This window comes from Barbus barbus (assembly GCF_936440315.1).
Source record: "Barbus barbus genome assembly, chromosome: 22".
Taxonomy (NCBI): Eukaryota; Metazoa; Chordata; class Actinopteri; order Cypriniformes; family Cyprinidae; genus Barbus; species Barbus barbus.
In genome coordinates, this window is record NC_136750.1 from 29777529 (window position 1) to 29805488 (window position 27960).

At 39.1% G+C, this 27960-nt stretch overlaps 1 protein-coding gene across 1 annotated transcript in view; it reads right to left on the bottom strand.

The window, feature by feature from the left end:
- LOC306888170 (protein unc-13 homolog C-like) overlaps window positions 1–27960 on the bottom strand; it is a gene marked incomplete at its 5' end in the record, with an annotated part of 162650 nt that overhangs the window by 115805 nt on the left and 18885 nt on the right. The window contains 3 exons of the mRNA XM_079446334.1: window positions 8110–8251; window positions 11967–12194; window positions 16829–17048. Of these exons, the coding sequence (XP_079302460.1) occupies window positions 8110–8251; window positions 11967–12194; window positions 16829–17048 (590 nt within the window). The remainder of the gene's footprint in view (window positions 1–8109; window positions 8252–11966; window positions 12195–16828; window positions 17049–27960) is intronic.

Sequence of the window (27960 nt, forward strand, 5' to 3'; positions counted from 1 at the left end):
TTTATTATATAATGATTTATTACAGTAACATTATATTATTAAATATATAAAATATTTTAAAGATTCTAAAATAGGCTAATTTTTCTATATGCATTATTATGTATTTTTTTATTTTGGGGTAAAATATAACCTGGAAAGAACAGCATGAATATCTCATAAGACAAAAATACTGAAAAAGAAAAAAAATTTTGAAGAGCATAAAATAAAGGTGGAGAGCAGTTTAATGAGAAAGGGTTAATCTCTAACTTTTGATTGCATATTGTAAATTTGGTATCTCAGGAAATCTGAAAAATCTCCATTTGATTTCACTGCTCTCTGGGAAAAATGTATCAAATAGATCTCATTTGTGGTTTTTCCTTCTCATGACAAAACACTACTGACCACATTTAAGAGTCAATTTACCTTTGAGGACGTCCCCATAGGGAAGTCTTTTGTTATTTAGCTGACGTCAAAGGACAGTTTTGTCCCTAAAGTATGGCCAAGAAAATCCACACACACACACACACACACACACACACACACACACACACACACAAAAGCTGCCAGGAGAGTGGCGAGCTGCTCGCCGAACTGCTTTTAAAGGTCATATGCTCCACTGAATCTCCAAACAGGTCACTTAGCCTCCTGTGGTCCGTCTCCATGTCTGTCTCTCCAGTGGAGGAGTGAATTGAGAGAGAGACGGGCTCACAGACAGACGTTACGCCTGCAGACAGTCACTCACAGATGCAGAAACACACCACAGCCTCACAGCGCAGCCCCGACACACATCACATCAAATTACATTGACTGACACCAACCTAAGGAGGAAATATAAATATCATCATATTACAGAAACGCTTACAGTTTGTGAAAACTGATCGCAGAGAGGGCCAGACAAACCTGGACAACTATGCATGAGAGATCAGGTCTGACACTAACTTAAAAAAAGGTTTGGGTTCACTAAGAAATTAACTATTTTATTCAGCAAGGATGCATTAAATTGATCAAAAGTGACAGCAAAGACATTTATAATGTAATTTCTACTTCAAATACTGTTCTTTTAAAATTTCTATTCATCTGTGAATCCTGAAAAATAAAATGTGTCACAGTTTTCACAAAAATATGAAGCTGCACAACTGTTTTCAACACTGATAATAATCAATTAAGCAGTAAATCAGTATATTAGAATGATTTCTGAAGGATCATGTGACACTGAAGACTGAAGTAATGATGCTGAAAATTCAGGTTTGATTGCAGAAATAAATTACATTTTCACAGATATTCACATAGAAAAGCGCTATTTTAAATTGTAATAATATTTCACTGTTTTTACTGTATTTTTGATCAAATAAATGCAGCCCTAGCAGAAGAGACGTAATTAAAAAACTGTCTCCAAACTTTTGAACATGCAGTGAAAGTAAAAGATACAGTAAATGGCTAAATGAATGAGTGAAGGTAAAAACATTTGATGTTTTTTTCTTTGCCTTTTGAAATTTACTGACAAAAATTTCAAATCTCTCGTGCATTTTCTCAATGTTTTGGCTAGTAAGGCAGAATACATTAGAAGTTCATCTGAAACCTTACTTGATGATTTGCTGAAAATTGCTGATTTAGTTATATTTGTTTAAAATAAATTTATGTACTCACACTTAAGTCCAGGTTTTCAATCTTCAGCAGTTGTCATATTTAAACCATTTTGCTTTAGGTCAAAGACTGAACTGCTGTGAAATAGACGTCTCTTCACAAAAAGGACTGACCACAATTACACAAAAATGGATTCAATCTGTGCAGGAAAAAGTTGACTAATATATTCACTGAAGTGGCATTTTAAGTATTACAAAAGCCTTGCAAATGTACAAATCCTCAAATATAGCAATGCAGCAGCTACTCCAGCACAGTGTGTCCTCATTAACAGTCTGCTACCCAATCTGAAACCAAACGTATTATTTTTTTTAATGAGCCCAATTTCTGCATTTCTTTGAATTTTGCTTGAAAGCACTAGAAATTTTTAGTTTAAGGCTAATCCAGAAAGTGTGCTAATATGCAAATGAGACTAGCCACACTTTTATGTGGATGAGTTGCAAATGAGAACTGAATCAATGTCACAGATCGACTTCCATCTGCCGTCATGTTTCACAACAAACAGCAAGAAACAGGGTGAGAAGAGAAAATACACCACAACAGAAGGTTTCGGAGAGATTTATAGCAGCTCTTCATCGGCTGTTATAAAAATACCTACATTTGATGGGTTTAATCTGCTATTATGACAGAGAAAGACAGACTATCAACCTGAGAAAACAAATTAAAAGGGCTTCCACTATCTCTCTAATACCTTTCTGTCTTTGAAAAAGTTTAAACAGGTGAGAGGAACTAAGAGCTCATCTAATATGCATTTCCCATAATCCTGCATAAATCCCTCCAAATCCAACAATCCAGCCTCTCCTGAAGCCCTGGAGCCTCTCGTCACCCTATAGACTTAGATATTTATCATGAGCTTTAGATGAAGAAATGCACAGATTGGTTTCCCACACATTCTCTGTTTCACTTAGAGCTGAAACTGCAATGTTATATTGGCCAAATAAATATAAATATAAAATAAAATGAATTATATATATATATATATATCCTGACCAGGCAGATGCTGCATCACTGAATCAACCAATGGCATGAGTTTGGGGCGGAACTTTGCCTTTGCTCGACCAATGGCAGAAGGTGGGCGTGTTCTAAGAGTGATAAGACACTTGAGGCTGTTTAAGTGTGAATCCAGTCACAGCTGAAGGGGTTACAGGCCCGTCGCTGCTTGTTGTGTCTAACAGCGGCCTTTAGGTGCAACCGTACTCACAATACAGCCCGGCCTCATACATTGCTGCTCAAGTAAGTCACAGACTGGATGTAATTACCTGTCACATTTCTCATTTCTAACACCAGCGCGAGGTCGACAGCACACACACACACACACACACTGTACAACAGCAATCTTGTTTAATATTAACTGTAGATGTAGTGTGTGTGTGTGTGTCTTTCTCAGTTTCAGCTCTATATTCTTCAGCCCCAGTTTCTCCTCTCTGTCCTGTAGACCAGGGGTGTAAAAAACACATCCCAAGGGCCTGTCACATCCTGTGCAGGAGCTCAATTCAACCAGGGTGGTTTAAAATCACAAGTAAAACTTGGAATAGAATAGAATAGAATAGAATAGAATAGAATAGAATAGAATAGAATAATTAAATAAGTACATATATATATATATATATATATATATATATATATATATATGTATATATATATAAACAACTAAAAAATACTAGTTAACTAACACAATAAAACACAATAAAAACATGATAACATAATAAAAAACATGATTTTTGAAAAACATTTATCAAAACTCTTTTATTAAAAGAGTTATGTTTTGCAAATAAACTCTATATATTAATATATATATATTTTTTTAAATATATATACACATATATTTAATACATATAATACATAAGATAACATATAAGTAGTATTCACATTTTATGCCAATTTATTAACCCTCGGGGGTCTGAGGTGATTTGGGGGCCCTTGAGATGTTTTGACATGCCCTGATATTTGTGCTTATTTCAGCTACTTATAACATACTATTGACCAACATGTATTTTTTTTGTATTCAGCACAAACTGTGCTACAATAATATGTGACCAAGATGGATGTACATGTTTGCATTTTTTAGAAAAAAACATATTATGCGTGGTTAGTAGGTTTTGGGGGAAACAATGTAGCTGAAATAAGGCCATAAAACCCACACTAAATAGTCCTGAATAAGACTTTTGAGTAATCAGTCTTGTAGGCTAGAATATTTACTTCACAAGTATGTGAAAATCATTCACAGAAAACAATATATTGATTTAACTTTTTAAAGACATGGTAATGGCCTTGAATATTAAGAGAAACAAAGGGTCCTCTCCTAAAGCTGCCAATGGCCCATCAGTGTGACTGTGACTGAGGCAGGTAAGAGAGTGTGAGGAGACTGAAAAAACAAATATTTTAATTATTTGCATTTTATTTACAACACAGTATAAACAAAACATACATAATAAAGGTCAAAGACACATTATTGTGCACTGATCTAACCACAGAGATGTGAACAGACTTTGAGTCATTCCTGCAACAGATTCTGTTCAACAAGTGAAACAAGCTAAATTATTCAGCAAAAAAACAAGTGCTTTCACTTTTTTCAGGTCAAAATGCCTAATATTGTCTATTTTAACAGTATGAATTTAATATTGGACTGCATTAAGACTGTTTTAGGGTTAACAAAAGAAACCCTTGGTGTGTCCTGTCCTTTAAAAAAAACTATATAAATAGATATATAATGTTCTTATTATTTTTTTAAGCAACTTTGGTGCTTTTGACCTAGTGATGCATTTGTTTGGATCTCTAGGGCTGATTAGGAGCAGCAGTAATAGCGAGTCTTGTCTTGGTAAGCATCAGTAAGTATTTTGCTGAGTGTTGTTGGGTGGGATCCATTAGGGGTGCTCGATGGTCTTTTCACCCGAACCACTCTTATGCAGGGTATGACAGTGTTAATGGGTGTTGATGGCTGCTGCGAGAGAGATGTGCTCTGAGTAATGCACGCTTTACTTCCTCCACTGATCTCATGAGCTTAAAGAGGAAGTTATGCACTGATTCTACAGGCGACAAGAGCGGCCAGCACATGTCGTAGTGAATTGTGCCATGACATGATGAAATCTGAAAGTCTCAGGAGCTTGAGGACATGGCCTCTAAGCATTATGGGAAAGTTTATGTTGATGCTTCTATAGAAAACCCATTTAAATGGTTTGGTCTGCTAGCCTCATATTCACCCTTCCCTCCCCACTGCTTTCTGCACCAATCATAAAAAAATCCCACGGGAGCCACCAATCAAGAAGAAGATGAGATGAAAGATGAGCACTGCAGCTATTTAGAAAGAGAAAGTGAGAGAAATGGAAAGAGAAAAAGAGCAAGACAGAAAATAGGAGTATTAAACCCCTTTTTAACTCTTTCCCTGCAAATGTTTGTTTTTAAGTTGCCAGCCACTGCCAGCATTTTTGATCATTCAAAAAATGTTCATGAATTTGCATGGGGCTGCAAATTAGTCATTGGCTACAAGCCTGTATGTAGCAGATAATTGCCACTATTTTCAATTAGTATAAATAGCAGAAAATCTTGCTATTTTAACAGTGTAAATAGAATCTATAGCTATTTGCACAGTGTAATTATCATATCGTTAAAAAAATACTGCTATTTTCACTTAGTGTAAATAGAATCCATTGCTATTTGCACTTAGTGCAAATAGCTCTAATAATGTGCAGTAGCTCTAATAATCCAGCAATCTTTCTCACAGAAACAACACAGCTAAAGTTCAATATCGCTCCGGCGCCGATATCTGCGACGGGATTCAGCACCAGTGATGTTTTCTCCTATGTAATAGGAGGCTGAAAGACTGGAGTTGCAGGACTGCAGTGCATTTGTTCTGTTTGCGCACCAGATGGTGTGAATGACTGTGGTAGAGATGTATAACTGCTTTAGGTTATTCACCCATGACAGTGATGAAGTAATGCAATAATACAGAGCAGGACACACCCCAAACTAGTCTAAATGATTTAAAAATAAAAGGGTATTTAATGGTGTAAAGCAAAGCTGTGTATAGTATTTGATCTAAAAAAATAAGCACAGAAGTTGTTGTAAACCAAGTTGTTTTACAGGTGTTTAAACCATGATTACAGTGATGTAAAACTTCATTTTGTGTGAAAAACAGAAATATTCTGAACTGAAGAACTGGAAACATTCAGATTCATGAGCATTAATTTTGAATTTGATTTGCCTCAACACAGGAATTTATGCATTCATCCATCCCTACACCCATCTATACATCTATCCACCCACCCAACTATCCATCCATCCAACTACCCATTCATCCATTCATCCATCCATCCATCCATCCATCCTTTCATCCCTCCATCCCAATCATATATCTATCCATCAATACATCATTCATCCAACAATCCACCCACCCACCCACCGACCCATCCATCCATCCTTTCATATCTCCATCCATATATCTATCCATCCATCCATATATCCCCTAATCCATCCAAATACCATCCATCTATTAATAATATCCATCCCTCCACCCATATATCTATCCATCCATCCATATATATAGGGATGTAACAATTCACTCAACTCACAATTCGATTCGATTCACGATTTAACAAAATGAGATCCAATAAATTTCATATCCAATGAAAAGAAAAAATACCATTTAAACTTTTCTTAAGACAGTAAGTTCCCCTCAGACATATAAACTTCTACCCTTAATTGTATCACAATTTGTTTAGCATCTCAACCGATTTGAATCGCCACATATTTGAATCGTTTTTCAACCGTTCTACATCCCTACTGTCCATCCATCCATATATCCACAAATCCATCTTTTCATGCATCCAACTATGCAATATGCATCCATCCATCCATCCATCATCCCTATCTACACTGTGAAAAAAAAGAGTTAAAATTTTAAGGCAACCAGCTTCAGCAGATTTTTGAGTTTTCTCAACTTGATGTTTTAAGTTTATACAACAAAAAGTTGAGAATCTCCTACAAAAATAAGTTGAGAGAACTCACAAATCTGCTGAAGCTGGTTGCCTTAAAATTTTAAGTTGGCTCAACTTTCTTTTTTTTTTTTCAGTGTATCCATATATCCATCCACCCATCCATGCATGGATAAACTTTGAGCGCATGGATCTCATAATGACTTCAGCAAAAACTTAATGAAAAGAGCAACCAACAATCAGGAACAACCTCCTGTCGTTCCTCCAGTTCAACCAAACCGCACAAGAAATAATGTTCTGTCTGGACTGTACAAAATTCCCGCAGTCAAGAGTGCTGTAGATCTCAGGCTTCTGATTTATTGGCTTTGTGCATCATCAAAAACACCAAATCCTAACAAAGGATTATGAATGGAGACAGTGAGTCCAGCCTCACTATAACACAACACCCATGACTGCAGAAGCCTCAAGGATATACTATCAGAAATATGAAAAGAAACAGTCCCATGAGAGCATGACAAAGCCAACGGGAATACAAATGATCCTCCTCATGTATGACCCGAAGAGCTTTTTCAAGTAAACCAAAAAGCTCCTTCAACTATCAACCAAAAAAAATATTCATACTCGTAATGGAAGGGCTCTACAGAAAATGTCAAATTAATGAAAGGCTACTTTGAATAATTCATATGCCATTTGAAAATTTGTTTGTGACGGAGTGGCAGAAATGTTGTGAAATGGAAACTGCGTCTCTGCCCTTTGAGTTCAACCTAATTTTAAAAAGCTTCACTGCATAAGAGTGTCCAATAATCTCATAAAAAGGTTTTCATCCTCAATGCAGAGAGCGTGATACTCTAGAGCGGTGGATCTGGTGAGTTATGCCCTAAAAATGAGCCTCGGGTCTGTTCTGATGGGTCGTGGGAAACAATGCTGAATGCCAAAAATTCAACAGGCCATATAAACATGCATAATTAAAACAGCCAAATAAATAAGCTTCAAGTTTTAAAAGGGAGGAGAAAATAAATCCCAAATCTTTTGTTGTTGACGTCAAAAACTTTGCATCTAAATTCCGTGCAAATTCACCTGTCACTTGCTGGAAGAGGGTCTGATTAGCCAACATAAAAAGGGTCATCATAGTTTGTGCTGACACAAAATGCATTACATTGTTGGCAGCATGATTAAAATAATTACAAATTAATAACTAAAAACAATAAATTATGTTATTTTTATATATAAAATATATATTTTAAAAATATATAAAACAATTTTTATATTTAAAAATAATTTAATTATTTATTTTTAAATCATTTTACTATCGTTTAATATTAATATAAAATGATAATGCTTTTAAGGTTAATTTGACTTACTTCTGTATTAAAATCAGTACTGTGCTGACTGCACTGCACTATATTCCCAGTGTAAAATCTGGTTCCTAAAGCAAAACCAGTTGAGGACCACTGATCCAGGTCAACTTGGATCCCTTACCATCAGCACAATATTAGATACACAATGCAACACAGAAGGTAAATAAACAGAAAACATATCTGCTTTCTGTGAGACTCACAAGAAGAACTTCTCCTCCCAAACCGGGTTGAGATTGCCAAAAACGGTTTTGGTCCTGCGTTTGGTCTTTCCCACTTGTACAGTGACGTAGGGGTCGCTGGAGCCTGTCTTGTCTTTGGCTTGCAAACCTTGAGCACATACAACTAGAGAAGAAAGAGAAAAAAGTGTGAACTGGGCATTCATGAAGCAAGCAAAACAGCATTTGCATGGGAGATTAAATGCTGTTGTATGAAGAACTGGACATTATGAAACATGTTTTAGTACACAAAGCAATATAAAGCGCATTGAGAAAGATGGATTATGGCCGGCGCTCTGACTGCAAGAGTCCTTGAGCTTGGAGACCCGCAGTGACCTGAAACCAGAAAACAAAGCACTGCACCATGTAAAACTGCCAGCCTTTGGTGCCAGTGAATAACCAGAACTACCTGCACTAACTGAGGCTTCTGAGTGCATTATACTGATACTGACAGAAATGCATTAAAAAACACACAAAGTGTTTATCACAGTGTGTTTAGTTTTGTAAAGCTGCAAAGTTATGATATATAAAGGTAAAAATTCAAACATTGTAATTTATTATGTGAAAATGTTGGTGCTCAGAGCAGGGTTATAGTAGTTAATTCAAACTAAAAACTTAAATAAATAAATATATATATATTTATTACATTAAATAAAATAAACATTAACTGAAACAAATGACATTTATTTTTATTTCAGCTAGTTACCAAGGAAACATTTCTCATTTTCAATTACTTTAATTACTAAAATAGCACAAACTAAAATAAACAATTGTTATTTACAGACATATAAAAAAGAAAACCAAAAATATAAAATGAAAACTAATTCAAAATAGTAATAAATTCTTAAATAGTATCTCAATGATACTAAAAATGAACACTGGCTCAGGGGCTTTATACAATCTAAAAAATATATATTTTTTAATGTTGTAAATAAAACAAAGATTAGTGGAGTATGTTTTATAAGAAAATACTATTTCAGTTTACCTACTTCAAAAAATTCACGTTTAATTCAGCGTGTTACTTGCATTTCTTTTTATTTATTTGTGTAATGTACTATCAATTTCTAAGTGAAAATAGTTTCTACAGCAATTTTTTTTTTTCAGTGTAGGACCACAATCTATCCTTGAACATCAGTCAGGTCTAGTGTGTATGTGTGTGTATGTACGGCACCATTAATAACTAAAGTGTCAATTCAAAACAGACAAATGTGCAATAATACAACATAAAAGCAGTGTGTAGCCTGAGTGGCACTGAACTCAGTCAATGGGGATGCCATTCGTCACAGAGCCAATAGTAGTTCACAGGAAGCTCTCGTCTCATTAATTATGAACGAGCAGGGTGCTAAATTATTCAGGGAACATATATCCTTGGGCTTGGAGAAAGACAGAGATTGGTGCAATGTCACCGGGCCGGTTGAAGAGGGTAATATAGTCCGGATAGTTTAGCTGGAATGAAAGAAGGACGGCGTCTCTGAGTGTTTGTGTGTGTTTCCAGAGATGTGTTCACATTCGTGTCACGTCGGTCTCACAGTGATGCTCAGATTGTTTGTTGGCTCATGGCATAACAATCTATCTCTGTACTGAAAAAACAAAACAAAAACACTAATCTCCTATTGAGGATGTTTTTGTTTCTTGTTCAATAAATCCAAATATCCTTAAAACATGATAAACATACTTGAGAAATTCAAATTTTGAGAAGTACTTTATAAGTCATTGTTTTTAGAAATTATCCCATTTCTTGCATTAAGCATAATCTATGGAAGCTTGTTTCTGCCACGGAATAAATTAAAAAAAGTAATTGTGACTTTTTATCTCACAATTCTAAGAAAAATGTCTGAATTGCAAGATATAAACTCAGGACTGTGAGGGACAAAAATGTCCTAATTATGAGAACGAAATTCTGTGGCAAAATAAAAATTAAAAATTTAACTGCAACAGAATTCAGAGAAAAACTGTATTAAATTTCAAGATAAAAACTCAGAATTCCGAAGAAATAAGTCTGAGTTTATATCTTGCAGTTCTACTTTTTTCTCGGATTTGCAAGATATGAACTTCCAATTACAAAAAAGTCTGAATTGTGAGAGTAAAAGTTGCAATTACCATTTTTTTTAATTCCGTGGAGAAAACAGGCTTACATAATAAACAACAGAATAATGTATTTGATTTATACTTAAAAAAAAAAAAACAATTGGTCAACGGGTAATAAAAATACATTTATTTCAAGAAAAGAAGTTTTGTTTTGTAAATTTGATCAAATAAAGGTCATTCAAGTCGATTCTCTGAAACAAGCATTTTACATCTCAAGGAAAAAATGTATGAATGCTGGTCCATGTGAACATTTTATTGCAAAACAAGACAGAAATAGAAGTGTACGGTCACCTGGCTAATGCATCAGTCAAACTAAATCACAATTCACAGAGGCCAGTGTTTATGAAGCCCTTAATAAATAAATCATTGTATGAATACTTTCCAAAACGGGAGATTCGATCGTACGCCAGGATAAATTAAAGCAGAGAGCTGTTTTTCTCTCTGTGTTCTATTGACACTCTGGCAGCGTTGCAAGCTTGGCAATAATTCACAGTCTCTGTTGACCCTCAAAGTCAGGTGAAGGAGCATCACTGATACGGACACACAGAGCAAACTTTACCTGCAGGCAGCTGAACTAATACAGCGGCTTCTGGAAGATAAAATATGACTGAAACAAAGCAATGCCAGGACGTGCATCTGCAGATGGACAGATACGGTTCTTTATGACTCAGAGAAACGGCTGCGACGGCCTAGGTTTCTGTCCACAGCAGATGGTTGCTGTCGTCTGGCGGTTTGAGCTGTCAGAAAACAAGACCAAAACTCTCGGCACATTTCCCAAATTAAACTGAGCAGCATTTCCTCGCTGCAGAGACGCACAGACACACACAAGAGTGAATCTCAGGAAACTTATATATAACACCAACAACTAATAAATAAATAAATAAAACATTTTATATCAAATCTGTTACATTAATATAATATAGTATTATATTAATCATAATAAATAGTAAATTATTAAAAGAAAAAAAATAATAAAATAAATAATGATAATATTCTTAAGAAAAAAATATAATAAAATAATATAAAATGAAACTTCAAGAACATGCTCAGATAATATATTTAATATATTTTTTCACATTTTACAATGTGAAACACCTATTATATAACATAACCATATTTACCACCAACCAAAAACATAAATAAATAAAATACAATAAATAGTTTATATAAAATCTGTACATTAAGTATAAGTATATAATATATTATTACAATAAGCATAATAAATAATAAATATATATTATAAATTTATTCTTCAGAATAATAATAATTTAATCTAAAATATTAAACTAATATATTTCATATATTTTTTCTCATTTAATAGTACATATTATATAAAATGTCCTATGTAAATATAATATATAAATATAAATAATCAATGTAATGAATTAATGAATAAATGTAAATAAATATAAAATACAATAAAAAATTTCAAGAACACACCCGGCCCATATTTAATCCCAAAAATAATTGTTTAAAAAATATATATATTTTACATATTTTATCTAAATAATATTTTTTGTTAAATTACATTAAATATATTTATATCATATAGTCATTTAATTTAATAATTTATAATTAGGTATAGTTCATGTAATTCTACAGCAATAATAGTTTTATATAAAATATTTCAAAAATATCAAATGTCTACATTTGCATGCATTGTGACATTATCATTGCGCTAATTCTCATTTTGGTTTTTGTGTGAAATATGTTCATGTTGTTGTTAGGTGATGTGAGATTCACTCATTGCTCACCTGTGATGGTGATTTTGGCAGACCACTTGGACGTTCCCTCCAGCACAGCCTGTTTGGCCGTCTTCAGGTGAGCGTTGAAATCTTCCTTCGAGAGCTGAAACATCTCCTGGATCACCTCGAACACCTCGGGCCGGTTCTTCTCCCTGATTTTCATCCGTTCCTTCATAGCCATGATGATGTTTTGGGTTTTGTCTCCGGCTCCATGTTTTGAGCTCTTCTCCACAGCACCTGTGGAGTGATTTACGGTACATGTGTTCTTACATTATCACTGCTGATAATGAGCTGACATTACAATTTGCACACTGTCCGCCCTAAACAGTATGCAAGTTATAGAAAAAACGCATCCTGCTGGATCCTAATTATTTCCGTGTACATAAACGTACCTCTAAGCACCTACAGTTTTGTCAGAAAACATGCCAACAACATGCTAATCATGTTAGCAACATGTTAATCATTCTAAAACATGCTAACAACATGCTAATCATGCTAAAACATGTTAACATGCTACAATATGTTAGCAATGTGCTAGCAACATATGAATCATGCTAAAAACATGTTAAATCATGTAAACAAAATGTTAAAATATGTTAGCAATGTGCTAGCAACTTGGTAATCAACATGTTAACAACATGTTAAAACATACTAGCAATATGCTAAACCATGCTAGCAATGTGTCAATCGTGCTAACAATATTTTAACATGCTAATCATGTTAAAAGCATGCTCGCAACATGCTAATCATGCTAAAAACATGCATGACACTCATGCTAGCATTATGCTTATCACGTTACCAACATGCTAGCAACATGCTAATCATTCTAAAAACATGCTATTAAGATGATAACAACATGCTAATCATGCTCAAACATGCTAATACATGTTAATCATGTTAAAAACATGTTAAATCATGTTAACAACTTGCTACAATATGTTTGCAATGTGCTAGCAACATACGAATCATGCTAAAAACATGTTAACAAAATGTTAAAATATGTTAGCAATGTGCTAGCAACTTGGTAATCAACATGTTAACAACATGCTAATCAGGTTAAAACATACTAGCAATGTGCTAAACCATGCTAGCAATGTGTCAATTGTGCTAACAATATTTTAACATGTTAATCATGTTAAAAGCATGCTAGCAACATGCTAAAAACATACATGACACTCATGCTAGCATTATGCTTATCACGTTAGCAACATGCTAATCATTCTAAAAACATGCTATTAACATAACAACATGCTAATCATGCTCAAACATGCTAATCATGTTAAAAAACATGTTAAATCGTGTTAACAACTTGCTACAATATGTTTGCAATGTGCTAGCAACATGGTAACCATGCTAGAAACATGCTAGTAATGTCCTAAATCATGCTAGCAACATGATTATCAACATCTATCTAATATCTACCTTTCTAAACTTTCAAACTTTGACAACAGCTTCAACTTTCAATCTAGGCGTTCCCAAGCCAACCTAAAGTTTGTCTTGGCGAACTTATTTGTCTTTGTCTCAAATATTACTTCTAAGTGAAGAGAACTTATTGACTGCAGTTCACTTAACGGCCACCGGTGTCACTAATAACACAGGTTTCTAAATTCTACATATACTGTATATAGTCCCTTTTAGAGCTAATAGCATTTAGTCTAGTTGATTTTGAAGTATATGTTGTATTGCACATCTCTAGATGACTTAGTGGAGTACAGATGACTCACGGTATCTCTCGGCACCCTATTAAAATGAATCATTCATTCAGAGAAGCATCATAAACACCAAGCGAAAGCTTTATAAGAGTGTTCAAGAGGCGCTGGATGTGGGAATAAAACAGCGTGGCTGAGAGAAACAGTTTATTGGTGTCTCGCCCCAAATGTGATCTGAAAGCGACGGAGGTTTTTTCTTTCACAAACCATACAAGCCAACCCAAACACACATTTAAACACACACACACACACTCTAAATATGATGTGTTTGATGGCTCGTTTAATAAATCTCTCTGTGTACAGACCCATTTGTGTCTTTGGCAGACGGCCACGTCTGTGAGGTTTAGGGAACTCCATCCCATATATCTCAGCCACAGTCTGACTTTAGCGCACGTCTGAGAGCACTGCGCTGCACACTCGAGTCGTACCGAAGAGAAATCGGTTATTATCTTAGTGCCGAACTGTTTCAATGGCAGACCAGAGAAACAATAAAACAAACAGCTGCCGAAAGCAAACCGTCAGAGCCGAGAGCTGACATGCGATGTGACAGACAGACAAAGGCACTTCAAAATGATGAGCACTGCTTATGGGCTTGCAGCGTGATAAAGCAGACTTACATTTTCTGAAGAAAAATTAGTGTTCGCCCATGCACAACTCACTGTTACAATGCTAAAGTGTAGTTGTGGAGTGTTTTTCAGTTTCTGCAGCTTTTCATGATTCAGTGATTGTGGCGACACAAAAATCTTTTTTTTTTTGCATAATTGATGCATAATTTACCACTAACTGCTAAAGTAATAAAAAAAGAGCAGTGCTACTGAGATATCGACATGTTCAAACAACAAAAGACAGGAGAAACTGAATAACTTTAGTAGCTTTAATAAGGATCAGTATATTTAATTAATTAATGTAGTGAAGTGTTTTATTTTACATTTCATTACTTCTTTTCAATAGAATTTTGGGTAACACTTTACAATAAGGATCCATTTGTTAAAGGTGCCATAGAATGCATTGATACAGTATTTTAAATTGTTCTCTGATATCTACACAGAAGGTATGTGGCTTAGGTAAGGGCAAAAAATCTCCAGAAACGAATTTACATGTCCATTTACAACCCTAGGATTTCTCCCTAGAATGAAACGGTCTGTTATTGGCTTATTTGGCAGGGTCATGAATAATAATGAGCTCTGCTCTGATTGGCTGTTTCACAGTACGGCTCATCAGCAAGAAGGAAGCACAGGGAGGAAAATATATATTTAAATACTTTCTCTCGCAGTTATATCGTCGGGTAATTATACTGTATATAAAACGCGGGCATCAGGGAGCCGTTATTAATATGCGAGGCATTGAAACTGCTTTTGAACGATCCATCGATCGCGTTATAGTTCACTTTCAAGAGACGCGATCACACAAACTATGTTTACATTATGGAGCAACAGTACTTACCACACATTTCACAAGATCAGATGCTTGTCAGTGGTGCTCAGGATCTGTAAGTCATTCGCCATCATCCTCATCTCTCCTTACTGAGAGTGAAATCTTATGTACTGTAACAGGCTACCGCTAGCAAGGAGCTAACCATGTCCCTTTAGTGGCTCGCGTTATTTGCTTTCTGTGCCTTTCTGAATACAGACACCAACCCATCCCTGCACTTCACACCCCCTGCACGGCCTGGAACATAACATTAATTGTGTTATTTTCGCTGTTGTCCGCGCTTGTTTATTTACAATACCTGGAGAGCTTCTGATGGTTCGGCCGGCTTAGAACAAGGGCGGGTTTATGCAAATGTTGGGGGCGTAGTGATCCTGACTGTTGCGTCACAGTCGGTGTTATGTTCTGATTCGCCTGTTTTTCAGTGCTCTTTTTTAATCACGAGATTTACATATGAAGGAGAAAACTACGGTGTTTGAGGCTCACTGTATGTCATTTCCATGTACAGAACTGTTATTATTTAAATATGCCAGGGTAAAGACAGTTTTTCATTCTATGGCACCTTTAACATAAGTTAATACATTAACTAATTTTAACTAACAATGAGCAAGACATTTGTTACTGAATTTATTAATCTTTGTTAACATTAGTTAATAAAATTACTTTGTTAGTTAATGTTAGCCCAGGTCCATTAAATAATATTAACAGACACAACTTTAGATTTTTAATAATGCATTAAATGCTGAAATTATCATTAACTAAGATTAAATAATTATTAGTTTATGTGAACTAATGTAGTTTCCTCATCTTATTGTAAAGTGCTACCAAATTTTGTAACTATTTTGTATGGAAGCCTGTTTCCGCCATGTAATAAAAAAAAGAAATGGGCAAATGCAATTTTTTTTATCTCACAATTTAGACATTTTTTCTCAAATTTCTCGCAATTTATATTTCACAATTGAGAGATTCTGACTTTTTCACAATTCTGACTTTTTTCTCTCTGAATTCTGAGCTTACAACTTACAAATTTTCCATCGAATAAAAAAATAAAAGAGGTAACTGTGACTTTTTATCTCACGAATTGGTCGTTTTTGTCACGCAATTCTGCATTTATATCTTGCAATTCTGTGTTTTTGTCTTGGAATTCTGAGTTTATCAGAGTAAAAAAGGTCATTGTGCCTTTTTATCTCACAATTTAGACTCTTTTCCTCGTAATTCTGGGGGGAAAAGTCAGAACTGTGTAAATAAAGTCACGATTTAAGATGTAAGATATAAACTCAGAATTGCAAGAAAAAAATCTGAATTGTGAGATAAAAAGTCACAATTACCATTTTAATTTTTTTATCTGGTATTTTTGAATACTAAACCTACCTGAAATACTTTTTTTTTCATTTGTGTTTTTGTCCTATTGGTTGTAATTTGCTTTTTTGTTCTTAATCTCTTGTTTAAAGGTTGTTTCAGAATTTGAAGAGACACTAAATAAACAAGCTTTCTGCATTTTTTAATCGTAAATAAGTAAATAAACAAATAACCAAACTGTGGAATCTGGACTGGTTTTTAGCATTTATTTCTCAAGCACTTTTACATCCATTTTAATGCCGAAGTAATAGTGATGATCGACTGAGAAGTTTTAATTGCATTCTCTAAAGATGGATTTGACCTTCTCCATCTTGCTTACATAATCATTTACAGCCCTGATATCAGGTAAAGAGGGCTGAAATCTGAATAACTCACGTTGCAGACAGTCTGCGTTCAGGAGGTCCTGGCATTTCTCGTGACATTTGACCCCGCATTCGGTGCAGCGCATGCCCTGCCGGGCGATGCCCCACAGCAGACCCTCACACTCGTGACAGTAGGTGGGTGTCGTGGCCGTCCACACCTCGAAATTATGGGGCGTGGTGGAGGAGATGGGATAGATCAGCCCTTGCAGGGTCTTTCTGAGCACATGCAGTTTCTGTGAAAAGAGAGAGAATTTACAGCAAGAAGGAAGATTTTTCTCAAATCAATGAAAGTCTTAGAAGAAAAAGGAGCATTCGTAGTGATCACATCACTCAATTTGCACACTACTGCTGTAATAAATGTGGTTTAAAAAACATAAATCAATTTTATACCTGTTTTTAGGATGCTCCTTAGAGAAGCTACCAAGAACAACACTGCGACTTTGAGAAAGATCAGCATCAAGAATGTAAAAAAAATAAAAAAGATATCTTGGTATTTTGTATTTGCTCTGAAATTATTTAAAGTTGCTTTTTTTCAATAAGTGTTGTTGTCGGTGTTATTTATTATCATTGATATACTATTTTAGTGTTTTTAAATTTTTTAATTAGTATTTTTGTATTTTCCATTTTCATTTTCATTTTAGTTTAATTTAATAAGTTTATTAGTTTTGCTGTATGTTTTTGTAACTTTTATTATCTATTGTTTTTTAATAGCTTTTATTCTGTTTTATTTTAGTACATCAAGTTAAACTAAATGAAAATAACAAGTGTTGTTTTGGCAGATATCTGAGATCAAATAAGTTAACTTTTTTTAAATTTTATTTGAGTTAACATTTACTTTACTTAGTAATGATATTTTATTGTTTTATCTACGTGGATTGTTTAAATTGTAGTAAAATACATTAAAAATATATTATTATATATAATATAATATATAAAAACATATATTATTAAGTACTATTATACAGTATATAATATTACACACTTAATTTAAAAAGTAAATAAAAAATAAAATAAAATTACTGATTTAAATACTAATATTTAAGGATTTTATTTTATATGGATCAGAATAAAAATGCATAGCAATATTTACCTACACATATTTTTAACGAAACACATGAAAAATACCATACTGGGAAGTTTCAGAACAATCACTATCTCCAGCAAAATCAATATATAAGTGCATAATATCACAATTATTAATCTGACATATATTTCTTAAATCAGATTCATATACATGCTCTGTAGTTCAAGATCTCCGCTCATAACAAAACACTCACAGATGCCTCGGTCAGCTGGTGTGCAGAAAATCATAATATTGTATTTTTTTTTTTTAAGATATCATGCTGATATTAATTTCACTAATTATAGCGCACATGCGAAGCCCACACAGTGTTTTCAATCTGTCCTTGTTGAGACTAGCAGGGTGAATCTCACAAAACCAAACCTGTGAAGAACATGCACAGTATGCCACATTCACCCCAAAATAAACAGAAACATATTTATAAGTGTATTATTCCTTCATTCTTTCTTTTGAATCTGAAGTCATGTTCTTGACAGGTTTAGTGGAATTCGCTCAGTGGACATTCGTCTTCGTTGTGAATAGTTTGCTTTCACAGGCAGAAGTGGTGGAAAGAATCTAACCGCATGTCCTGTATCCTTATAAAAGAGCAGAATTAATGTGCACATAAATCTGTCCTTTTAAAGCTGGAAAAGACAAAGAGCGAGCGAGAGTGAAGGAGAGGTGGGCTGGTGATGTACGGCACTTTCCTTTCCCATGATGCACTTTTGCTGAGACGTGTGTTCTGCTCTCCGCCCACAGAGTCATTACATTAAGAGCTGCCGAGATTTCAGCGTACAAACGGGTATTAATGAAAAAGCAAACTAAAAGTAGTGCAGAGTGAAAATTCAGGCTAATTAGCAAAGTAAACCTAAAAATAGACAAACTGTACAAAACAGCAACAGCATCAAATACCAAGTGAAAAAATAGATGATAATGCACAAATGAAACTCTACCGAATGATTAATGGTGGTTGTCTGTTATATTAAACACTTAAATGGGTCACATCATACATTTGGTCAATTAACTTTTCCCTGAGATCCACTTATGAAGTCAAAGTTTAATGCATGAGTTGTGTTGAATGTTTCTTCATCAGATTTGGAGAAATGTAGCATTGCATCAGTGTCTCAGCAATGGATGCTCTGCAGTGAATGGGTGCCGTCAGAATGAGAGCTGATTAAAACATCACAATAATCCACACCACTCCAGTCCATCAGTTAACATCTGGAGAAGACAAAAGTTGTGTGTTTGTAAGAAAAAAAATCCATCAAGACATTTTAACTTCAAAAAGATCATCTTGTCTGAAACAGGAGAGAAATCTGCACAAATCAAGCTCAAATCAAGCTAAAAAACAAGCTGTTTTAGCTTGTAAACGCTGCTTGCTCTGTGCAGATGTCTCTTCTGATTCAGACCAGACACTCTTTTTGAAGGAGTGGATTACTTGTGGATTATTGTGATGTTTTTATCAGCTGTTTGGACACTCATTCTGACGGCACCCATTCACTGCAGAGCATCCATTGCTGAGACAGCGATGCAATGCTACATTTCTGCAAACTTTCCTTTATTATTCTCATATATGTGTTGTATTGCCACAAAACGTCTCGGGTTACGTATGTAACCCTGGTTCCCTGAAGGGAACGAGACGCTGCGTCGAACGCTACGGGGAACGCCCTCAGCGTGACCGCGCTCTGAACCAGAGTGTAAAATGTCCAATGAAAGGGCGAGACGTCATAGGCGGTGACGTCACTGACCGGAAAGCATATAAGCACGTGCGGTGGAGCCGGCGTTTGCTTCCAGGAATGAAGCAACCGCTCGCAGGGATACAGGAAGTATGGCCTAGAGACGCAGCGTCTCGTTCCCTTCAGGGAACCAGGGTTACATACGTAACCCGAGACGTTCCCTTCCAGGAACTCGAGCTGCGTCGAACGCTACGGGGAACGAGATGCCAACGCCACCAGACTTCCAAATACCTGCCCTGTGTGTATCACTGGGAGCACAGCGAGGGCGAGAAGAAGAGCCGGGAGTGGCCATACGATCAAGGTGATAGAACCGAACAAAGGTGAGGGGCGTGGACCAACCCGCAGCATTGCAGATATCCTGCATAGAAACCCCTGCCAGAAAGGCCTTGGAGGCCGCCATACTCCTAGTTGAATGGGCCTTAAGCCCCAGAGGCGAAGGGATGCCTGAAGATTCATAGGCCAAGGAAATAGTATCCACAATCCACCTGCTAAGGGTCTGCCTAGGAGGACCGAAGCAAACTAGCAATTGGTCCGTCCTTCTCCACAGGGCAGCTCTGTGGACGTATGCGTCCAGTGCTCGCACTGGACACACACAGTTATGCTTTCGCTGGTCAGGCTCCCGAAAGGGAGGAGGACTGAGGGCCTGCAGCACGACAGGCCGTGGTATAGAAGAGGGGATCTAGGAAATAACCCGCTCGAGGGTAGAAAAACGCTTTGGCCAGACCAGGGGCAAAGACGAGATAAGAAGGGGCCATGAAAGGCCTACAAATCCCCACTCTCTTAAGAGACCACAGCAAGGTCCCCGTAGGGACACGTCGTACAGGAGGCCTCAGCCTCAGCGCACCGTGGAGGAAACCTGTAACCAGGGGGTGTCGACCCACTGTAAGGCCACCGAGAAGGGCGTGGTAGGCCGATAAAGCCGCCACGTAAACCTTCAGGGTGGAGTGAGTTACCCCTGCGGAGAAACGGGCCTGCAGGACCTGCAGCACTGTACCAAACGGGCAGTTAACTGGGTCAAGGTGGCGGTCTCCGCACCAAGAAGTGAAATATTTTCACTTCAGGGCATACAGTTTCCTTGTAGAGGGAGCTCTGGATTGGAAGATGGTCTCAGCAACCTCGGTTGAGAGACCGGAAGCTATGAGCTGCGCCCCCTCAGAGGCCAGAACTTCCACACGTAATGCGCGCGTCGCCTCGGCAACGTGCGCTGCAACAGCGAGCACTCACTCAGAGGGGGAAGAACCGCACACGCGGGCTTCCACGAACGAGAGCGCTAGATCTGGGGAATGCAGGAGGAGATAGGGCGAACCCGTCTCCAACCTGTTCACCAGATCCCTGTTGCCATCCAGAACTCCCGGGAGCAGAGCGATCGGGGAAAAACCGTACAGACGAAGCCTCGGCCAGGTCTGTACCAAGCGTGCAGTCCAAAGGAGCTGGAGGAACTAGAGGGGCATAGCGCTGACTCTCGAGTCGCACAGCCAAAAACCTCCATATCTGCTTCACCACCTCGGGGTGAAGCATCCATTCCCCGGGCCTCAGCCCCTGCCTCGACAGGATGTCTGCTCCCACATTGAGATACCCAGGGATATCGATGGCTCTGAGCGAGCGAAGTTTGCCCTGGGACCACACAAGGATCTGGTGCGCCAGCTTGTACAAGGGGCGCGAACACAGACCTCCCTGGTGGTTGATGTAAGAGACCACCGCTGTGCTGTCGGTGCGCACCAACACATGGTGATCTCTTAGGTCCGGGAGAAAGTGCTTGAGTGCACGAAACACGGCCAACATTTCCAAACAATTGATATGCCACGTTAGATGGCGACCGCTCCACAGACCGCGGGCAGGGTGGCCACTCATGACCGCTCCCCAACCGGTGAGGGATGCGTCCGTCACTAGCATTACGCGGCGACAAGAGGCTCCCAGCACCGGGCCCTGAGACAAGAACCAAGCTTGGCTCCACATGTCTAAGGCACGTAGGCATCGCCGCGTGACCTTGATCATGCGAAGCGGGTTTCCCCTCGAGGAGAACCCCTTGGTCTTGAGCCACCCCTGTAGGGGTCTCATGTACAGCAGGCCAAAAGTAATCACGTTGGTCGCAGCTGCCATGAGCCCCAGCAGTTTCTGAAACTGCCTGACAGTGAGTGACTGGCCCTCTTTCACTCTCTTGACTGAGGTGAGGATCGACTCGCTCCGAGCAGGAGACATACGTGCCTGCATCGTGGTCGAATCCCACACCACGCCTAGATAAGTGGTTCTCGTTACTGGAGAAAATCACACTTTCTTGACGTTCAGTCTCAACCCCTTCATGTGCGCGAGATCGACATCTCGATGCCGAGTCGCCACCTGCTCTGATCGAGCCAGAATCAACCAATCGTTGATGTAAAATGCGGGGTACGAGTGCAGGGCCAACGAGAAGAACCCAATATCGGTAAGCTTTGCCCCTAAAAGCAAACCTGAGGGACTTCCCGTGAGAGGGAAGGATGGAGACGTGAAATATGCGTCCTTAGATCCATCGTGACAAACCAGTCCTCGGACTTGGTCTGAGACACGACTGATGAGTGTAAGCACCCTGAACTTCAGTGACATGACTGAGCGGTTCAACTGACGCAGATCTACCATCCTTCCTTGGAACAATGAAGTACCGGCTGTAGAACCCGGACTCTCTTCCGTGAGGAGGGACCACCTCGATGGCCTCCTTCCCCAAGAGAGTGTCTACTTCCTGTTCCATGATCAGAGCCTGCTGTGGGACCACGCACGTGGGAATCACCCCATTGAAAGGCGGTGGCGGAGCGCCGAACTGAATACAAAAGGCCTTTCTCTACAGTACGCAGGACCCAATGAGATCCAATTGGCAGTAGTTTCCACGCTGCCTAAATGGTCTACTAAGGGAACCAGTCTCTCGAGACTGGCCTCTGATGTACCCAGAGCTGCTGGCACGGTGCCCTGAAGCGGAGGACCGGCAGGGGACGGCCGAACCAGGAGCTCTAGGGACCCCCGCAGGGGTGGCGAGCTTCTCAGCTCCGCTACACTTCGGGGCGGAAGAAACTGAGAACACCGCTCGCTGGAGCCAGCTGCGCCCTGGAACTCTGGCAGGGTTGGCAGACTGCTCTCCCGAGGGCACTGGGGGAGACGGACACCCGATCTGCCCCAGAGGGGTCTGCCCTCGTAAGTCCTAGGCACAGCACCAGGACTGCCTCAGCCTCAGCCCCCTAATGAATGACGGTCCTCAGACCCGCGTCATTCCTAGGAAGACCAAGCTGAAGAACCAGACCCTGCAAGGCAGGACCCAAAGAGACACATCGGCAGTAGTTCCCACGCTGCCTGATGGTCTCCTAAGGGAACCAGTCTCTCGAGACTGGCCTCTGGCGTGCCTAGAGCTGCTGGCTCGGTGCCCTGAAGCGGAGGACCGGCAGGAGACGGCCGAACCAGGAGCTCTAGGGACCCCCGCAGGGGTGGCAAGCTTCCCAGCTCCGCTACACTTCGGGGCGGAAGAACTGAGAACATTGCTCGCTGGAGCCAGCTGCGCCCTGGAACTCTGGCAGGGTTGGCAGACTGATCTCCCACGCCCGTAGGCTTCTTGGCCGAGAACCCCCTTAGACTTAAGAACGGTCCGCAGATCCGGCTTAGCCTTAGAGGTCCCCGACCCAGAGCGTTAGCTGCCACGGCCCCACCTCGGTGGGGTGTGAGTAGCCACGCTCTGTTTTGCGCCTCTCTAAAGAGGGGCTGGCACGCGGCGAGGGCTGCTCCCGCCTAGCAGCCCCCTGAGCTGGAGAAAGGCGAGGGAGAAACCGCTGAAACGCCGCCGCTTGTCTACGAGCCTCCTGGTACCTGTCGACGACGTAATTGACGTAGTCGCCGAACAGGCCAGAAGGCGCAAGCGGGGCGTCCATGAGGAAAACCCTATCTTCTCCTTCATGTCAGATAGGGTCGACCACAGACAGCGTTTCTAGGGAGCTCAGAGACCAACTTATAATTCAATCAAGTTGAGCCCAATCCCTCATCCAGCTCTCTAAGCAGGTACGTCAGCTTGGTGCGCCTGCAACACTCTCTCTTTTTTTTTTTTTTTTCGGTGTGCAGACACGCACCAGCCTGACCTGCAGCCGCGAGCCTTCAGAGACAACGCCACACAAGGGGACAGATAGCTCGCGAGCGTCTGTTCCACCCGGGGCATCGCTCTGATATGAATGAGAATAACGCACGCGTCGCCTCGGCAACGCGCGCTGCGATCCCCGCACTCACACTCGCCGCCGTGCCTCAGCAGCGGCGGGAATGTGAGATGTACAGCGGAGAGAAACACAACCAGCCCCCTTTTTTTTTTTTTTTTATTAGAGCTGACTGCGCGCCGTTCTCATTCATAATATGCTTGTGCAAGCACTGTTTCATTGACGCGTCCACCTCCTCGGAGGAAGACAGGTCTAGGAAAGGAAGAAGACACGGGCTCGCCCGTCTTCATTCAAGGCTAGTGAAACTCACTCCTCTCTTTTTTTTTTTCAAAGAGAGCCTTCAGAGAGCAGGCGTAAGAAATGAAAAAGCTCACAAACGGGCAGTCAGCTCCCTCGAGAGCTGAATCTGCGCGCTCTGCTCTGAAGCAGACCACACACAGACTGCGTGCATCCCAAGCAGTGATATAATGTTGTGTAGGGAGGAACACACAGCCCAGAATGCGATCTGCTATCGCCCCAGTGCTTGCACATATTGCTGGAGCCTACTTAAGTGATTGTGCAGGACAAACAACACTAAATAAGACTCACAACATGCAAAGACAATACACACAGACAGAGAAGCGGTTGCTGAATGACAAAAAGCAAACGCCGGCTCCACCGCACGTGCTTATATGCTTTCCGGTCAGTGACGTCACCGCCTATGACGTCTCGCCCTTTCATTGGACATTTTACACTCTGGTTCAGAGCGCGGTCACGCTGAGGGCGTTCCCCGTAGCGTTCGACGCAGCTCGAGTTCCTGGAAGGGAACTCATCCCTACACAAACACATATCATGATCAAAAAGATTTAATTATGTTTGTCATATCAACTTCATATATATATATATATATATATATATATATATATATATTGCATTTATGAGGTCTGATTGCTGCTGGCCGTTACATGCTCGGCCCGTAAAGTTATGCAAATAAGGAGGAATTAACAGCTGGCAAAAACGGAAACGGACTTTCCAATTTAATCTAGCGACTCTGGAGCAACCAGATGAGTTATCCTCTGAATTAAACACTGGGCTATCAGCCAGAGAGAGAGGGAATATTCATGGAGTAATCGCTCACGCTGAACAAAGCGGTCAGGAGTGTCACAAACTCCAGCAGAAAAGAGGGACAGAAGAATTAAATCATCTGTCAAACACACAGCCGCTGACCCAAACGCCTCACAGCATCTTAAACAGATCATTCAACCCCAAAACGACAACACTCACGACGTACCAAACACTTTCTTTTGTGTTCAACAGGAAAAAAACGAGCATGTGGGTTTGGAACGACTTGAAGGTGACTAAATAAAGATTTTCATTTTTGGAGGAACTAAGCCTTTAACTGTTGGAAAACAGCAGCTTGTCCTCTGAGAAACACCAGCCAATGAAATGTTTGGAAGCGTCCTCCACGCCTGGAGCTCTCCGCTTCCAGACCCCCTGCGGTGACGTTTTTGGTTGGGATGTGTTTCTGCGCTGGAGGCCACGGCAGGTGTTGGAAATGCCGTGATGCCACGCGATTAACTGCATCTGTACGGATCATGAGCACTGCTGTTCAAAAGTCTGAGGGTTTTCTTTGAAAGAAAGTAATACTTTTATTCAGCAAGGATGCATTGCTGATCAAACGTGAGGTCATTTATAATGTTAGATTTCAATTTCAAAGAAATGCTGTTCTTTTGAACTTCCTATGCATCAAATCATGGAGAAAAAAAAATGTTGGCTTCGACAAAACTATTATTCAGAACAACTGTTTTCAACATTGATAATAATCAGAAATGTTTCCTGAGCTGCACATTATTATGATTTCTGAAGGATCATGTGACACTAAAGCTTCGCATCTCTGCACAAGGCTTCATATAGTGAGAAATCAAATTTCAGCACTCATAACTTCCTCCAGAAGACCTTTTTCTAAACCAATCCACAAAAACAGCTTGTTAGGATGGATAATATTATTATTGCAAAGCAGCAGAAGAAATAGTAAGATGTTTATATAGTGAAACATATTATGACTTTAGCCAATCTAAATGCTACAGATGGACCTCTTGATTTGCAAAGCTGGATGGTTTGCAATATATTGAAAGCATATAATTGTTTAACATTTGCATTTATTGTGACTTTGTGTTTACAATTTATTGTTTATAAAAAACAAGCCATACTGATATATCCTGTTACTCATATGCAAAGACCAAAAACTGCAAAGAGACCATTTGCATAAAAGATACAGCAGCACAAAACGTCAAAGAGTCAAAGAGAATAAAGAATGCTGGTCAAGTAAAACTAAATAATGAATGTTTCTGGCACAGAAAACCTTGACTAACATGATCTCAGGAGAAAACTGACTGAGGTGTTTCACTGAATAATGTCACGGACCGAATCCAAACACTCTCAGTTGATTTTTCTCCCTCTTGCTGTGAGTGTTGAGGACGGAGATAGTAATATAACAGTTTCTGTCCTTGTTTTCCGGTGTCTTCTTAAGCATATGGGCTGCTTTCGGCACGCTGTTCTCGGAGGGATTGTGTCGCTGCAGTAATTTCTTCCTCAACCCCCTCACATTGTTTCTTTCTCTCTCTCGTATTTTACATTCTGTGTTTAATGCATTTAAAAGTCTTCAGACATCTGTTAGGCCTACTTAGAAATCTGCCGGCCAGCTCTCTATATCTGACCCTCCTCCTTTTTAGGTCTAAGACCCGTCAAAGGCTATTTGGAAACATGTGCATCTAAAAGAGTGATTGCGCTGCTGCTATTCTTCAGAAGACTGCTAGTGTTGGATTAAGAGCGAATGGACCGGCCCATCGGAGCCTGACTCTGACCTGTCTATTTATCACTCGCCAACGCTGCCTTCAACCCATGCCGCAATGATTGCACTGTATAACGGGATGAGAAAAACACTACCGCAATGCTGTAAGACTAGCGGGAATCGCTAGATTTCCTCCAAACTTGATGCCACAAAAAACAGGGTTGAAAAATCAAGGTTGAAACTAGTCACAGCCACAGTTTTAATGCTAGGTTAGTGCAGTCAAATCACTGTAAGATCCATGATGTCTGACATTATGCTATCAAGTATTTCCCTAGAAACCACCACAATATCTATGAATGCATTTTGTGCAGCTCTAAAAAAGCAAGTTCACCCAAACATAACGATTCTGTTATCATTTGCTCACCCTCTTGTTGTTTAAACCTGAAAACCTATTTCAGTAAAAGTGAATAGGGTCCAAAACAGCACAGGACCCCACTTGCTTTCATTGTGAGGATGCAAAAACACTGTCTGTTCTTCAAAATGTCTTCTTTTTTGATCGTTTTTTTTGTGTGGACTACCTATTTAGGTTTTTTTTAGAAAATATGACTGTTAAAAAAATATTCAGAAAATATTCAGCTGTTTTATGAGGCAACAGGCTTGCGTGACTAAACTACATTTCCCATCATTCTCTGCAGTAGGACAATAGTTATAGACTACACTTGTTTCTAAAAGTATTTTTCCCATTCATTTTTCCCATATTGGCATGACTAGCTTGTTTTGACTGTCTGATTAATCTTTATCTATATCTTGATCTTAATCAGTTCTTTATTGTCTCCATAAGGAGACATTTGTCTTGAGCAGTGAAGAGAGCAGATCAACTTTTCCAAATTGCACACACAAAATAAATAAAATAAAATCACAATACCCAACACAGATTTCTTTGGAGATTTCTTTGAAGAATCATAGGTAATGCAGTTTGTCACCAAGCTTTCTGCTGTTAAACATGATTATAATAATAATTTGAAATAATGCAAGCTGATGCAGAAGCATATACTATTCATTAACAACCTCATAGCTCATATTATGTCTGTCTTTACTGATCTACATGTTATTGTTAAAAATCAGTTCGGTGAAAATGAATGGGATTTTTATATCCGGAGCCTGACTGTTGCGCTCTGTTATAAAATAAACAGATAAATCCTACATTACACGCCCAATGCACATCCAGGTAATTTTGTTGTCAAAAAAGGCATTCTTTCTTTTTTGGTAGATAAAAACAGAGAGAAAGAAATAGGAAATTACTCAGCATGTCCATTCTGTGCCTGAATGCACATCATGTTATAATTAAAACTCCCCAAACACATAAGCAGAAAATGCCCAGGCTGTGTTAGTCTTCAGCTCGGGTAAATTCCTGCATCTCTC